This window comes from Cottoperca gobio, chromosome 9, assembly GCF_900634415.1.
Source record: "Cottoperca gobio chromosome 9, fCotGob3.1, whole genome shotgun sequence".
Taxonomy (NCBI): domain Eukaryota; kingdom Metazoa; phylum Chordata; class Actinopteri; order Perciformes; family Bovichtidae; genus Cottoperca; species Cottoperca gobio.
In genome coordinates, this window is record NC_041363.1 from 8,913,013 (window position 1) to 8,929,049 (window position 16,037).

General features: G+C 40.8%; 1 protein-coding gene across 1 annotated transcript in view; it reads left to right on the forward strand.

The window, feature by feature from the left end:
* LOC115014094 (drebrin-like protein A) overlaps positions 1 to 9,465 on the forward strand; it is a 30,263-nt gene extending 20,798 nt beyond the window's left edge. Inside the window, exons 5-16 of the mRNA XM_029440744.1 lie at positions 2,887 to 3,030; positions 3,333 to 3,410; positions 3,552 to 3,703; positions 3,862 to 3,916; positions 4,882 to 4,956; positions 5,124 to 5,232; positions 5,414 to 5,953; positions 6,491 to 6,925; positions 7,081 to 7,179; positions 7,265 to 7,398; positions 8,175 to 8,226; positions 8,341 to 9,465. Coding sequence (XP_029296604.1) covers positions 2,887 to 3,030; positions 3,333 to 3,410; positions 3,552 to 3,703; positions 3,862 to 3,916; positions 4,882 to 4,956; positions 5,124 to 5,232; positions 5,414 to 5,953; positions 6,491 to 6,925; positions 7,081 to 7,179; positions 7,265 to 7,398; positions 8,175 to 8,226; positions 8,341 to 8,477 — 2,010 coding nt within the window. The 3' untranslated portion in view covers positions 8,478 to 9,465. The remainder of the gene's footprint in view (positions 1 to 2,886; positions 3,031 to 3,332; positions 3,411 to 3,551; positions 3,704 to 3,861; positions 3,917 to 4,881; positions 4,957 to 5,123; positions 5,233 to 5,413; positions 5,954 to 6,490; positions 6,926 to 7,080; positions 7,180 to 7,264; positions 7,399 to 8,174; positions 8,227 to 8,340) is intronic.
* The last annotated feature ends 6,572 nt before the right edge of the window (positions 9,466 to 16,037 follow it).

Consider the following 16,037-nt stretch of genomic DNA (forward strand, 5'->3'; position numbering starts at 1 on the left):
GTTAGTTTGTTTTCGTTATTTGCTTCTTTCCTTCACTTTGTCTTTCTGGCTTGCTATGCTGCATGTCCCAGCTGGCATTGAGGGGTTTTTATCAAGGCGAGTCTGCAGCAGCACATTTGGGTACGTTACATACTGTACTCCGGTGTGGCGTTAAATTAGGAAAACTAAAATATGAATAGGGTACAGATGCTTTCATTGTTCTACGATTCTACTAAAATAATAGCTGAATAAAGTGAGTCAGAAGGGCGTGTGTGTGTGTGTGCAGTGACATCAGATGTTGATACTGTAAGCGATACACTGGAGGAGAAAGTAGATAGTATCTGACACAGTATGAGAAAGGGTTGTAAATCTGGAAATGAAGACAGAGAAAAAGTTGAATCCCTTCTCCTTAACTCTAGAAGATGCATGCTTTAATAAATCAAACATTTAAGAAGCACAATTGTATTTGGCCATATGAACACTTGTCACAAGACCAAATGTCTTTTAAGGTGGAGAAGGAGATTTGGATTGCAAACAAACAACAGTGCTTCTTAGACACTTGAGTATCCCTACTTCCACGTACTGCCGCTCACAGTCTGAACAACTCCTGAGCAGGAGAGACTGTGTGAAGCAGTTACAGAGCAGACAGTTTGTGCAGAGCTGAGCACAATTATATGGTGAGCTGGTACCTCTCAACCTGTCACATCACCTTGGGCTCCTTTGCCTCCCAGAGAGGTTATATTCTTACACCCATCACAAGTTTTCACCACCAAGGTCATCAATACCACAAATCCTAAAAAAGATGGTTGGTTCACATGCAAGGTTCCACTTGGAAATTATACTGAGATTCTCCTATGGAAATATAATTGGATGAGTACGACACATTTGGTTAAATAGAGCAGTTTATTGAAGCAGTACTATGAGCTTAAATAGAAAGAGTGAAATGCTAAAGCTTGGCGATTGGCATTTGTGAAGGCATTTACAGCAAATCACATGTTATGGGGTGGAAATAGGGAGGGGGGGGGGGGGGGGAATAGGGAAAAGAACAATGAGGGGAAAGTGAGAGAGCAAGCAAAGTGTAAGGACTTTATATAAACGTTAACACAAACTGATAAAAAGGGAATCCAAGTCCTATAGAATAGCTGTTTAATGAGCAGCCATATCATGATATGAAAAGAGTTGTGAATAGAATAAGAGGTGATTTGCGTAAAGTTTGCGTGGAAGAAAATACATTTCACTCCCCACCCCCCCAAGAGCAAACTGTTCTAGTATGTTTAAAACCTCTTACCGGGTGCAGGTGTTTTATTGCGCCTGTACACGTACATTTTTTAATTCTGAATTTTTTATATATTATTTTATATTTTTGGAAAGCTTAGAATCTCGTCTATTTTAATATGGAGATGAAAATCACAACAGCGGTACAATCAGCAAGTACACTCAAAATCAAAATCATAACTTTGAGCCCACTTACCTATAAAGCTTCATAAATATCCTCTTTTCAGCAATATTTGATAAGAAAGTGCCCACCCACTTCTTTTGTTACAGACTGACCCTGGACCAGCTCAGCGTCCTGGTGGCGCGCGCATCATATAGAAAACGAGCGCCTCTTTCGTTAGATGCGTCACTTCCCTTGGTTTGTTTTTCAAAATAAAATGTATTTCCAAAATAATATTTATTATTTATTGTACAGAAAAAAAACAAAAAAAACATACAAATATTCGAAAAAAATGTGTTTGTACTTTTAGTTTATACTGTGATTACTACTAACAGGGAATATGGGTATATAATAGTTATTTATAAATAAATAAATATAATATTTATTAAAGTAAGTTTGTCGTCCTGCCAGAGTAACCTGCACACAACTCTCTGAACTCCTGCTACCATCACTGAGTGTGGGTGATACCATCGCTAACCCTGGCAGTTTTTGTACCTCCTGTCCTTAATGAAATACAGTTCATGAGGATGCAGGGTTGGTGTCAGTAATGGGCAAACATTTTCTGCTACTCTGAGCTTTTGGTGTAGATTGTGGTTCTGTCTATTTCCATGATTTTCACAGAATCCCTGGCAGCACTGTGGACTGCTTGTCTAGTTTGTGCGTGTGCAGTTGGCAGAGACAGCTAGAGTGATACGGATTATACACCGTAGTGACATGTATTATAGGGCACATTGAATGCTCTGTTCAGTGTCAGTGTCAGCGTTGTCACTCAGATAAAGCTGTGGTTTCCTGTTGGAGGCTGACAGCCCTGGCCCTCCATCAAAAATCCTGGACTTACTCTATGGAAATTGTTCTAAGGTCCTGGCCACATTCAAGTGGCTGAATATATGCATGAGTTCAGCTCATGTTTAACACCTATCCATCCCATAGAAATAGCAGCAGTGCAACACCATGTTTTGGTTCTGAGGTTTTTGAATATGATCTTTTTTTTTTTTTCATAACTCTTAATCTCCCTTAAGCTTGACTTCCAGGTATTGAGCAACTGTTGCATGTTAAGTAAGGGCCTCTCTCTTTTTATACCTTTTTGTAAAACCCATGCTTTCACACCCTCTTTTTCTAACCTTCCCTATCTCACACCATATTTTTCCACCTACTGCCATCTATAACCATCCAAACCAATGCATTCCTGTCCTCATTCTAAAGCCAGGGAGTATTTTCGCTCTCCTACAATCCTTAAAACTGAAGCAGTTGCACAACTGTTTGGCTCAAAGTTTGCATAACTCCAAGTCAGACCAAGAGAAAACCACCAGAGGGACTGTGTGTACTTGTGTATGGATTTCTAGCGTTTGTGTGTGGTTGTGTGTGTGTGTATTTGTGTGTGGCTACAGTACAATATGTAAGGGTGGATTATATTCACATCTGTCTTACACTACGTGCCATCTCTCTTTCTTTCCCTGCCCTCCGTGTTTCAGGAAGCACATGCTTTCATTAGTGCAGAGAAAGTGGAGGATGTGACAGAGGAGAAAATAAGAGCTGAGCTCAGCAAGGTCCAGGCCCACACTCCTACACAGTGGGTGAGAAGGAGCTCCAGGTCCGTGGATAAGGAGGACTTAGTGGTGAGTTTGCTGCAATACTCCATCTCTCCATCAGATGGAGACAAAGACTTTCATATACACATTGCGACAACATATATGGTAGAAACCTCCTTAGTAACTTCAGTATTTTACTTTTGCTTCCACTATGTTCTTTCAGTCATGCTCATGAAAATAATGAAATTAATATAAAAAGGTTTTAAGTACAGTTACTGAAAATGATACAATATAATACTGCGACACAAAAAATTCCACACCTGTTCACATTTTTGGACATTTTAAGAATGTGTGGCTCTGCATTCACTATTCTTTTCCCCCCCCTATAGGGTACAAACTACAGAAAAACTAACGCTGCAATGGAGATGAGATTAATAAACAGAGACTCCTTCTGGGCACGTGCAGAGGTATGCCAAAGTAGCTTTTTCTCTATTTGGCATCATTTTAGTGGCTGAAATAAAGTTCAGCTGGATGTTTATCCCATTTACATTTTCTTTTATTTGAAAGTGAAATGAAAGTATAATATATTCTCCCGTTGTGTGTGTCAGCGTGAAGAAGAAGAGAGGAAAGACGAGGAGAAGAGACGAGCAGCGGAGGAGAGACGCCGCCTTGAAAGAGAAAGAGTTTCAAAGGAGCGGAGGGATGCAGAAGAGAGAGACAGAAGAATGAACGAGAAGCTTCAGATGATAGAGGAGCAGAGGTAAGAGCAATGTCTGTTTCTTGTCAACACTGCCCTCCAGTGGCTGTATTTTGAATAGGTTGGAAGAACAAAGATTCATGTACACAGTACATGCACTAATAATGACTTTTAGCAACAGTATTAAATGACGCTGTTTTATTTGTTTTCCTGCCTTGCAGAAGAAAACAGGCAGAGCAAGAAGAACAGCTGCACAAAAAGGAGAAATTTAAATGGGTGAGTGTAAACATGTGGAGGCTATATCTTGCAAGAATGTTCTAGCTTTTTGCATGTAAAATGATGCAAAGTGTTTGAGCAATGTTTTCATTGGCTTCACCATTGGCTTTGCTGGCTTCTGGCTTTGTAGTTTGGTCAGACTTGCCTGAACACATTGACCCCTGTGTAAGAACCGGATTGACCTTTGGCTTTGAGAGGTCTGACACCTAAACTGGAATAGTTTCTGAGGACATTATAACTGACTGTTTAATCTATGTAAGGGCCACCGTTGTCTGTTACAGCATCTGATTTGCTTCCACATGAAAAAACAGTGGGCTGATTTAAATGTACAGGGGAAAGTGGACTATGTACCCACTGCTGATCATTCAGTGTATAATGAGACATTTAAGAACCTATACAGTTGATAAGAACGTCATCATTTAGCCAAACAACCTGTCACTGATTCCTTGTCACACACTCTGAATAGTTGCTTTGCATATACATCACTTGAAATAGCAAGACATGAAATACTTTATGACATTTTGACATACAATTATAAATATGCTGAATGCCCTAACACTCCTGGGTTGTGACCACGTTTTGATCATGGTCTGGAGGCAGGTGTTCCTCACTAGGGTTACAACGTTTCCTCCAGCATTTACTGAAGGCTGTCTTAAAGCTTAGTTATGAGTGCAGACTGCTTACATTATGTGTATTCTTGTGTGAGGTGAGAGTAATGGTGGATATAATTGTTTGTAGTGAGAGGTTTACAGATGTCAGAGATGCCAAAGAGTACTTCCAAGGTATTGCTTTGTGTCAGCAGTTACCGTATCATTAATTAGGGCTCAATGTCAAACCATTAAAGTTACACAAGTGTTGTGTCATCTACTTTTCCAATAGTTCCATTCTGAATGAAGAGATTAAAAGCGTTAGTATGTGTGTGTGAGTATGTGAATATGATTGCTGCTTTGTTTCTGCTCTGACAGGAGGAGCAGCAGAGGGAGCATGTGGATGATATGCGGGCTCGTCTAAGAAGGAGTGAGTCCATAGAGAAAGCAGCAGTAAGTGAATCTACTTACTATTGTTTTGAATTAACACTTAAAAAAACGTCAAAAAAACCTAACCTGTCAGAAGAATGCTGGATTTTTGTGAAACCTGCTTCAAAACTGGCTATATCTGTTTAATCATTTCAATTTCATGCCTATACTGTACGTTACTTAACCTGTAGGAGGCAGCAGCACTAGTGTCCCAGCGCTCCATGAACCCAAGGGAGTTCTTCAGGCAGCTGTCATCATCATCATCACAAAGTCCCACCAGCCCTGGATCCTCCCGCTCTGGTATGTACACTCTGTGAGCTTGAACAGAGAGAAATGCTACCATGTGTTCGCTTTGAAGGTCCAGACGAGCTTATTGAAACACAAGAATCTGCCCTGGATTGCAGTGCCTGCCGTTTTTGGATATGCAAAGTGTATTCTTTCAGTTTCTGAACTACTCACAAACTGTTTTCCTTCTTTCCAGGCAAACCCTTCAGACGATACCAGCGCAGCCTGACAGACACAGCCTTCATCTTCTCTAAAGCAGAAGACAACACGTCATCCTCCCCATACAGCTCACCCCTGGTCTCCCCGTTTTCCCGGGCTCCTCCCTCCCCCATCTACCGTGCCACGTCTCCCCCCACAAGCCCTGATTTCCGCCCTGTTACCTCTCCACAAAGGTCCAGAGCGCCCATGTCACCGCCTACATCACCTCTTCGCCCTGCCCCTCCTGTCTCTGCCCTACCCAGTGTTCCACAAACTAACAACAAAGTTCGGGCTGTTGTTGACCCCAAACCCCCATCACACACAGAACCTTCTGCACCTCCGGCTTCCCCTAATCTCTTGGCTTCCTTGTCCCCCAGTTTGGTAAAAAACAACCCCTCTCAGTCACATCCAGAGGCCCTGCCTGCCTCTCCCCCAAATACCCCGACCCAGCCAGAGCAATCAACTTTCTGCTTCGAGCCTGGTGTAGCTTCACAGACTCCAACAGCTCCTATTTCAGAGAGACCGCAGCCAAACACAGGTAGGGTGGAGCAGGACACAAGCAATTATATTGGGATCTGATTATACAATGTTATAATATTATCCCTTCTCAAGGTAATCATTATTACCTCTCATTGTGAAAACAACAACATCAGGGTGATGGTGCAACGTGAAGAGCATATTACGCTGCTTATTACGTTGCCAAACACATTAATCATTTGACATTAAGTAGCGGTTGGTTAACATTTTTATTACAGGCTTAAGTAACTTAGATGCTTTTGCCAAAAACTACCCCACCTACTATTTGCAAAGCAGGCCAGAGACTTTGAGTCAGTGGCCTGTTATACAGAAATGACAGAGCTCAGAATAATTTTACAGTCTAGTCGCAATTAAATATTCCTAAAGTAACCACATATACTTTTAGTCGTGCCAAACTTAACTGTATAGTGCACCCAGAGAACTTGTGCGTTCTTTATCGTTCTGTTTTTCTACAAGAGACTTACACAGCGTTCCTCTTTTACAACATGTGTCACATTCACAGTTGTGTTTTTAATGATATAATTTTCTCAATCAACAGACCTCAACACAGCCACTCATGTGCACACTGAGCTGGTCTCAGACATTGGCTACAAAGTACAGGCTGTACTGGTGGAGGAGGACGAGGACGAGGAAGAGGATGTGGAGGAGCACGAGGAAGATAAGGTTGAAACACAACCACGACCTTGCGCTGTCAACGCAGAACCGGTTGAGACTGAGGCAGAGGAGCAGGAGGAAGAGGAGGAGGAGGAGGAAAAGAAAGAGGAGCAGAAAGTGGAGGAGGACAACGAGGACGCATTAAACGAGAAGGGATTAAAACAGGAAGATGCGCATGCACTGGAGGATCCAGTGGAGATGGTGCAGGAGGAAGCAGTGGTAGAGGAAGATGGAGAGGAGAATGACCAATCAGAAGATGGACAGGCCCCCTCTGAGCCTGCTCAGTTTTCAAAGAAAGAGGAAGAGTCAGCAGTCACTGGTAGCCCTTTTTCTTATCTTATATCCTGTTATTTTGATTTGATTTACACACCATTTAATTTTAAATGATGTACCTATAGCTTTCCAAAAGTTCAAATGACATTAGATAATATGGTGAACAACGACAAAAAGATCTCAACCAGGTTATCATTTCAGATGCCGAACCAATTTGCCAACTAATCAAACACGAGACTGTCGTCCTGTCATCCAATGGGATCACCAATGGAGAGGGCACAAAGGAACAGAATGGCATAGGTTTGGCAACACTTTACATTAAAGCACATTCATTCTCTGTGCTGGTTGGACTGTGATTAATGCTTTTCATGCTGGTCTTCCTCAGAGCGATCTTTGAGTCCATCTGACACAGAACTCAGCTCACCGGAGCTGACTGGGTTCTACGATCTCCATGGCAATGCAGAGGAGGATGACGTCATCGAGGATGAGGAACAGATGATCTCAGAAAATGGACAAGAGGTACCGTATCTACAAACATACTTTGTAATTGTAAATTGTGTTGCACCAAGTCTGTTAGTCAAAACATGTAAATCTATTCCACTTTATAATCTGTTATTTGTAAACAATGTTGTTGAATATTTGGTTGGCGGCAAACGTAATCAAGTCATCATATTTTTCTTATAGTCAACAAATCCCACGAAAAAACAACAGTCTGTCTCTCAATATTCCTTGACTTCTACTAGCCTGTAAGTGGAACTCAGCCCCAAGCTCCATGATTCCTAATGAAGGTGTAGATCTCTAAAAATAGGTCACAAACATTTTTTTTTAAAAGGCTCAGTAATTTATTTCTAAATCAGCTGGGTACGTTAGTTTTCAGCAAACAGAATTATATTATACATGTGTTGGGGACTATTTTCAGCAGTGGTTTAATACACATTCAGTTTACTACTGAGCAGCAGGACAGCATAGTGGGATATAAAGTAAAGAACAATGCCCAGGTTTATAGTAATGTAAGATCAAGTGCTCAGTGATGTGTTTTTAATAGTTTTTGGGCAACAATTGAGGTTTATCGCTCACAATAATACGATATATCAGGCTTTGGCTTCACAGGCAACACTTGATAGTAAGATAAATTGATGGTTTTGGCATTTCATGGGCTTTGTTGACAGAAATATAGAATATGGAATGCCCCATCTTTTAAACTTAAAGTTCATATCAATAAAGTTTCCCTGAAAGTGATTTTGTTTTTCTATGATTACTGTCTTTCTCTGATTCCATATTCCTCTTCACTTCAGGTTTTAGCCGAGCGTCAAATGTGCGTCCGAGCTTTGTATGACTACCAAGCAGGTAAGCTGCCACTAAGAGGATAATCGCCACACATGTGCACATAAAATGCCTCCACTTACAGTAATTACACCGTGATTAGTGGGTCTTCATTATGTTATCTTGCGGTTCCCACAGAGGACGAATCTGAGATCTCCTTTGAACCCGGTGACATCATCAAGGACGTGGAAACGGTGGACAAAGCCTGGTGGAGGGGATGGAGCAAAGATGGACGTCAAGGCTTGTTCCCTGCCAATTATGTGGAGACCATATAGGCAGGCAGACACACTAGCACACACACACAGACACACTCAGACACACACACACACGCACACACACGCACACGCACACGCACACACACACACACACACACACACACACACACACACTCAGGGACACCATCTCCCCTTACATTTCTGCATGTTTTTACCTTAATCCTCCCACTGAAACTTTGTACTCTGTATTTTGTTGGAAGGACAAAGAACACTGCGACTCCCTGTTTTGTAGAAAGCATAAAGAAAAGTGTGACTATCTATTTTGATGTTTTTTGAGCAAAACAAAATATTCTCACAAGTATGGAGAAATTACCCAGCCTCATTTTCTTGGATAAAACAGCGGAGACCTTTTCCTGGACCAAAATAACTTATTTCCTTTTGAGATACAGCAGGAATGTTGGTGGGAGGGATCAGAGCTCGATGACAAAGGATCACAAACTTGCTTTTCTTGTGACAAACACAAACAGAGTTTTACAGTGTGTTGTCGTCTTTTTGATCCACACATATAACAAGCGTTCCATTCTACGTTTGCGTTGTGTGTTACATTGCTAAAAAAAATAATTTACTGCTCTTGACTGGTATATATAATCAAGATACATGTATCAGACATCATCTTATAATCATCTTCCTGTTTTTCCTGAGTTATTTTGTAGCACTGTTTTGTCACAAAAGATAAACAAGCAGAGGAAAACACAGTGTGTTGACACCTGTATTTTGTTCATATGGTGTTGTCCTTCCACTCATTTAAATTGTTCCTTGATTTTAAGAAATTAAAGCATTTTGTCGACACCCAGATGATATGAGAATAAATCTTCCTATTTTAATCTTTTGTAATATCTTAATAATCTGCACTGTATATAAGAATGTATAAAAAAACATCTTCTCTTTTTCTATACTTGTATGCTTGTATGTTTGTATGTTTGTTTGATGGTATGTATGTTCTTTGTATTTACTCCAAACTTACAAATATATAGCATCAACAAACTCATACGGCTTTAAAATGTTTGTCTCCTGTTTAATTCTTCACATTTCTGGTTTTTAACAACCAAACATGTTGTTGGATGTTATTATTATTATTATTATTATTATTATTATTATTATTATTATTATTATTATTATTATTATTATTATTATTATTATTATTATTATTATTATTGTCAGCTGTTTTTGAGTGTCCACCTTCTTTTAAATTTAAATGTATAGCTTTCTAATATTTTTTACCTTAATGGGCGTATTCTTGTGCTTGTTTTAAATCTTGGCAAAATAATAAGTGTTTATAAATAACAACAAACATTAAGCTAGAATTCTTAAATTATTCTACATTGTACACATTAAACCATAAATATGTCAGGTACATTAGATGTGAATTACTTTTAAATAAAGCAGTTGAACAATAATAAATAAAATGTTCATAGAACACATAAATTGACTCATGATTGATTGAACATGAGCAGGGGATTACTGGTCTCAGAAAAGGATCGCACACACTTTGTCTTATGTAAGAAGACATTTCGATCTGTAAATAGCTTATTTGACACATTTTCAGCAAAGGGTTAACATTTTATTAGTAGAGTATGCATTATTAGTACACTTTGATATTATAGTTTTCATGAGTAAACTTGATTTAAAATAAATGTTGTTCTTATTGTACTTAACTATTGCATTGCTTCTTGACTGCATTGGGTGGAAGAAGAAAAAAGTTGTGTACTGTAGTGCTGTATTTGTACCTATAGGTGGAGACATTGCCTTTTCCAACACGTCAGCGGCGACATTATTGAGACGGAGCTCACTGAAATGAACAGATTCCTCAGGACAAAAGGCAAAAATATTTTGACAGGCAGAGAGGAGGCTCATTGTTACACACATTTTAAAAGTGAGATATCCAGACATTTTCAAAGCTAAAAATTGCTAATGCTGCTACACCTCAAATAGGATTTTCTCCTCGGGTAATAATGATTGATTGAATATGACACTAATATTTCTTAACCATACACCTTTAATATTTATGTCAGGGCTACGTTACGGTCTTGTAGTGCCAGTTCGATAACAGTGTTTGGCAGATGGGCCTCTGTTCTGAAATAGAGAGGTAATGTTTGACATGGGTCTCATCCTGCCTGAACTGATGCCTGTTGACAGACTGACTAAATCTATCCAGGAGACTATTCTGTTGAGGTTATCCCAGAAGGCTAATCATCAGTGATATGTGTGAAAAGGTGATGAGCCTCTTATGAAAACTAATTGGGTTGCAAGGTGAAGACCGTGAAAAGCTCAAATGAGCAAGATTGAGAAATATTTAAAAAAAGGAAAACTTGGAACATTTATCATAAAACATGGTAAATAAGTGTACATTGGTGTGCGATACAGATACGATACTGGGGGAGAGAGGACATCTGTGCACAGAGAATGTGAAGGCAAATTGAAGTCGACAGTTGTGTCCCCTCTTCTCTCACTTCGCCATATCCCTGTTCCCATGGTCACCCCGACAACTCAAGAGATCCCTTGTCTCTTCAGATTAAACAGAGTGATAGGGAGAAACAGGCTAATGTGCCACTCAACTTTCTCCTTCCCCTACCCCTCTGTCTTTAGGCTGTTCATTCCTTTTGTGACCCTCATCAGTAACAAAAACCCTTCGACTAGGGTGCTAAACTAACAGAGAACAACCCCCTCCCTCCTCCTGACGTCCCTTTATCTCTTATTTAACTGACGGAGCCTATCTGACCGGTGGAGGACTGACAAGTGTGGGACAGCTGAGGTGAAGTGGTGGTAGGGAAGTGCCACTCATTGTAGTGTTATCAGCACAAAGACCAACGACAGACACCTAATCTGACCTGGCTGCTGATGGCTCGTGGCTTATTGGCTGGGTTTCTTGCTCCGAAGCAGATTCTGGCAAACCTTTGAGGGGAGGACAGACACACACAAACGTACGCACATGGGCACGGATTCACGTGAAACACACATACATGAAGAAACAACAGCAGACGCCCACTATTCTTAGCCTCCATTTGCGAGACAACCTCCTTCTCCTCAACCCCTGCCTGTCATCGTCTAACTAATAGTTTGCTGCATCTTTTTGTGATTAATTATGTGTTTGGGAGAGTGTCAGTTTACAGGAGACGCAATCTTACCACAGCAGTCTGATAACTCTGTGTTCAGCTTTCCTCATTTACTGTACTGTAGCTGCAAGCACCGGTGTGCAAGTGTTAGCAAATGGGACTTGTTTTCTTTTTGGCTCATTGTTCTGTAGAAGGAAACATGAAGGACAGGGTCACCCCGTCTGTCCTGAAGGCTTCAGGTTACCATACCAATATGTGTGCCAGAGGACTGCCCAGTTGGATCTTCCCCACTCCAAAGTGCTATGAAAGCTAAAGTACCCACAGTTGTCTTGTTTTCACAAAGGTTTGGCAGAACCCAGGCATGCACTGTTATTTTTAAAAGACTTAAGAAGCTCCTGTTTCTCTCTTCCCTTGCTGAAATAAAGATCAGTGTTTGTAAGCACCTGTACGTAAGAGCACTCACTGAGAAAATGGGTCTCATTTTCTTCTTGGCTCTTTGTTCTGCAGGGGCAACAGTTACCACAGGCAACATCTCATCCATCGGATCAAACATTACCCGCCGGCAACGGGAACTCTATGGCAACCCTTGGTGCTTTATCAAAATGTGAATCCACCACTGATGCTGTTTGCTTGTGAGGCGATCTGAAGGCTACAACTGTTATCTGGGAAAAATGTTCTCTAAACTATTATGCTTCCTCAACATAAATCAGCTTTAGCTTGGTGATAATTCCATCTGCTGTAAGTCTTGATTAAACCTTTGCTTTTAGACGTCTCTCTTGTTCTTGACATTGTCATTTTTCTGTTTTTCCCTTTAAAGATAATCTTCAAAAGCGCTGAAGTACATAACGCCTCGGAAGCTCCTGATGGTTCCAGCCAAGATTTTACTGTCAGCATAGAAATCGGCCCATTAACTTCTGAAGCCCTCTTTGGCAAAGCTCCCTTTCCCCTCCATTGCCATCGAAAAGCTATTTCCCTCGGCCAGTCCCACACAACCCTAACAATGAACAGAGGATTAGAACATCTCTCTGTCTTGAAGCAAAAAAAGAAAAAATGGGTTTTAAAGAAATCTCTTTTTACCAGTCATTGGTAAGGACTAGTTGGCAGCATTTCCTCCCCGGGATTTTTCCTGACATTATTCCCAAGAGGCGTTTTTTTTTGCTTTTACAATACAATTCCTGCGCTTACAATCAGCCAACATGTGGCATTGTGATTCAATCACACATATCCCCCCCCCCCCCCTCAGTTCGTAAATGGTTAAATTTCTCAGTCTATTGTGAAGGAATCTTCAAAGTGCTTGGAAACCTCAGGGGAACATTGGTAGTTGTTAATTAATGCAACAGACTCTGTAAAAATGCTTTATTTCCCTGATTCTAAAGATGAAAAAAATAAATCATGCTTTGAATCTAGCAACAGGCACGTCCAAATCCGTTACCTCATCTTCAAGCCGTTATCCTCGACAATGCAATGCTGTTGTTTCTATGAAAACCATAAGTGATTTTTATAAACCCTGCTGTGGTTCCAGAAGAAATATCACCCTTTCTGGTTTAGGTTTATTGGATTTTTGTTCATACCGATCATTTATGTTTCCATTCAGTAAATTGACGTAAGATGTGTTTAGCTACAATTATATTTTCTGCTCTTTATGACTATCATTGAATTTGAAAGAAATGGGAAACATGACAGCGGCTGTGGTAACCGCTGAAAGGCAACGAGGCAAAATTGTTCAAGATGATTGACAGATAATAGTGTTTAATCTTAAGATTTTCTAAATTGCTTTCAATCCAGAAAATGACTTTAAATGTTTTGGATTGCTTGTAATTGTACACATTTTCGTATCTTTTTTCTTTTTAAATAAAAAGCAGTAGTTAAAATTCTACGAAGAACAGTGAAATATTGTCAAAGTAAATCATGACCTTAAAATGAAAACTAAATTGTTTTCCAATTTTCCAATTTTCCAAGTCACCAGTCAGCATGTAAACATGGGTTAAGACCTAGTGGTCAATAAGGAGATGAGCTGTCCTTAAAGACTAGCAGGGGTGAAAGCCCTCATTCTCCTGATGACTCACACACACACACACACACACACACACACACACACACACACACACACACACACTGGGTTTCACACACACTGCCTGTGGCACCACAATCACTGCCAGATGCTGTGACTTTCTCTCAGACAATTCATTTCACAAGTATCTCTGAAGGAGCAATGCCGATGGTGGCAATTGAGGGAGACAAATGTACATAAGCGTGTGTGTGTGTGTGTGCGTGTGTTGGTGAGTGATGGGGATATGCCGGTGGCAGTGCGTGAAAAGGACACATATGAGATCAGATAGAGTTGAGACTAATTCACAGCTTGGCCTGAGGACATTATGCAGGATAAAGTGAGACATCTTTTCTCACACCACTTAGGCTAAGCCCATGGGGACACATTGTTTATTTCTTGGCTGAACTACATGATTTCAGGCTACAAGTGTGGTGTTGAGACACAAAAAAAAACATGCCATCATTTCATGTAGCTGCAAAAAACAAGTTTATGGTAATAGTAATAAAGATTGTTATAAACTTATCAATTCACATTTTTAACCCTGCAAAAGGACATGTACAATAACTTATTTCCTTCATACTGCTGTTCCAATGATTGTGATGTTAACCGTGCAGATTTATAGTGGATGAGACACCCAGAGCCAGCCCTTGGCAGGCCAGGGACAGTGCCCGCCCCAGGGGAGGTGGATGATGGAGAGCAAACAGCTAATAATTAATACCATGATTACACAGGCTGCAACAACACAGGGAGACAAACCTTCACACACCCAGGCAGGGACCTGACCAAGACTGATAGCACAGGAGCACGCAAGTACACACACAGATGCACAAATATAGAGACACAGGCATGCACGCACTGTATCTGTCACACACACATATTAACAGGGAAGCAGGGGCAGCACTCACACAATTAATACCACAGCATCTAACAGCTCTGTGTTCACACTAAGATCAATTTGAAAATGTGAAAGCCACACTGGAGCATTAGAGGAATAAAATAAGAAAACAGTCATTGTATAGTTCTGTTTAGATTTTAAAGCCTATCTTCTCTTCTATTCTATTAATTTTCTGCTTCTCTGAGATGAACTGGTGTTTGGTGTTTCAGTGTAAACAGATCACCAGTCGCTCTGTGTTAGTTTGGCTAGAGTGAGACATTTAAAGTAAATAAATCCAGCTTGATAACCAACCTCTAAACCCTACCTGCCATGTGTAGAGCTGATACTATAATTCAAAGGCTAAGAACACCATAAAAATGTGTTTAGGCTGTAACAATACCGCCCGGACCCCCCTATGTGTGTGTGGATCCTATACAGGCATTACCTAAGCCCCACAGTAGGATAACAACATAAAAACGTCATAGTCACCCTCATTAGCAGACATGCTGAAGTTGCTTTGATTTGTACGTGCATGCACGAGGTCTGCGATGGCTTCCATATGGGCCCCCCTTCATTTTTTAATATAACCAGCATCATGTTACTTCGAGATGAGGTGATCCCAATTTCTCCAAACCTCAAGTATTTTTCTAAATGTGCTCGACATGTCCAGGATTTCCTACCATTTGAAGGGATGCAGGGGCGGTGTGTGTTTTCACTACAGTGCGGCTTGCCGAACTCCCTCATAATGGTGTATATGTGTGTGTGTCAAATCCAGAGAGGGAGAGAAAGACAGGTTGTGTGCAGTCATGTGTATGTGTGCATGAATAAGTGTGTGGGTGTGTGTGTGTGTGTGAGTAAAGAGATGCCAACCATGGAGGCCATGCAAGGCCCAGGGCTCACAGCCCTTGGCCACCACTTCCTCCCCCTCCGTGCCACATTGACTCTGTTTCCATTACCACAGTGGAAGGAACAATAAAGGGCTGATGTGTGGATGTGTGGTCTACTCACACAGCAGAGACCTGGACAGCCCAGGACAGATTGGACTAAGCTAGTTAGACCTGGGCAGCTTTGTGTGTGTGTGTGTGTGTGTGTGTGTGTGTGTGTGTGTGTGTGTGTGTGTGTGTGTGTGTGTGTGTGTGTGTGTGCATACTGCATGTGCTCTACCTGACGACAGCTTGTCAGACACAGGAGAGAAGGGTAGAGGATTACTGCAGTAATCTTATACGTTTGTGCCCCAATCTAATTTTAACACCTCAGCCTGCTCAGATCAGGTAATAATTGAGCTTAAGTTCTCAGTATTGACGCGTCTACTGTATGTTTTTGCTTTTATTTCACCTACCTATGGGTCTCGGTTTGGTTTTAAAGGTGCTGCTGTAAAATAAAAAAGCTAAATCATGGTTAAAGCGGACAAAAATGAATTTGATGAAAATTGAAACCTGGATGTGATAACAAACAAAGATTTGCTTAAGGTACACAGAAGAGTTTCTCATCTCTTTGTTTCTTTGTTTGAGGAGATGATGACACATTTCATCCTGTCTCACAGTGTCACATGTCAACTTCCTCATGCCCTGTCACTCTGACAG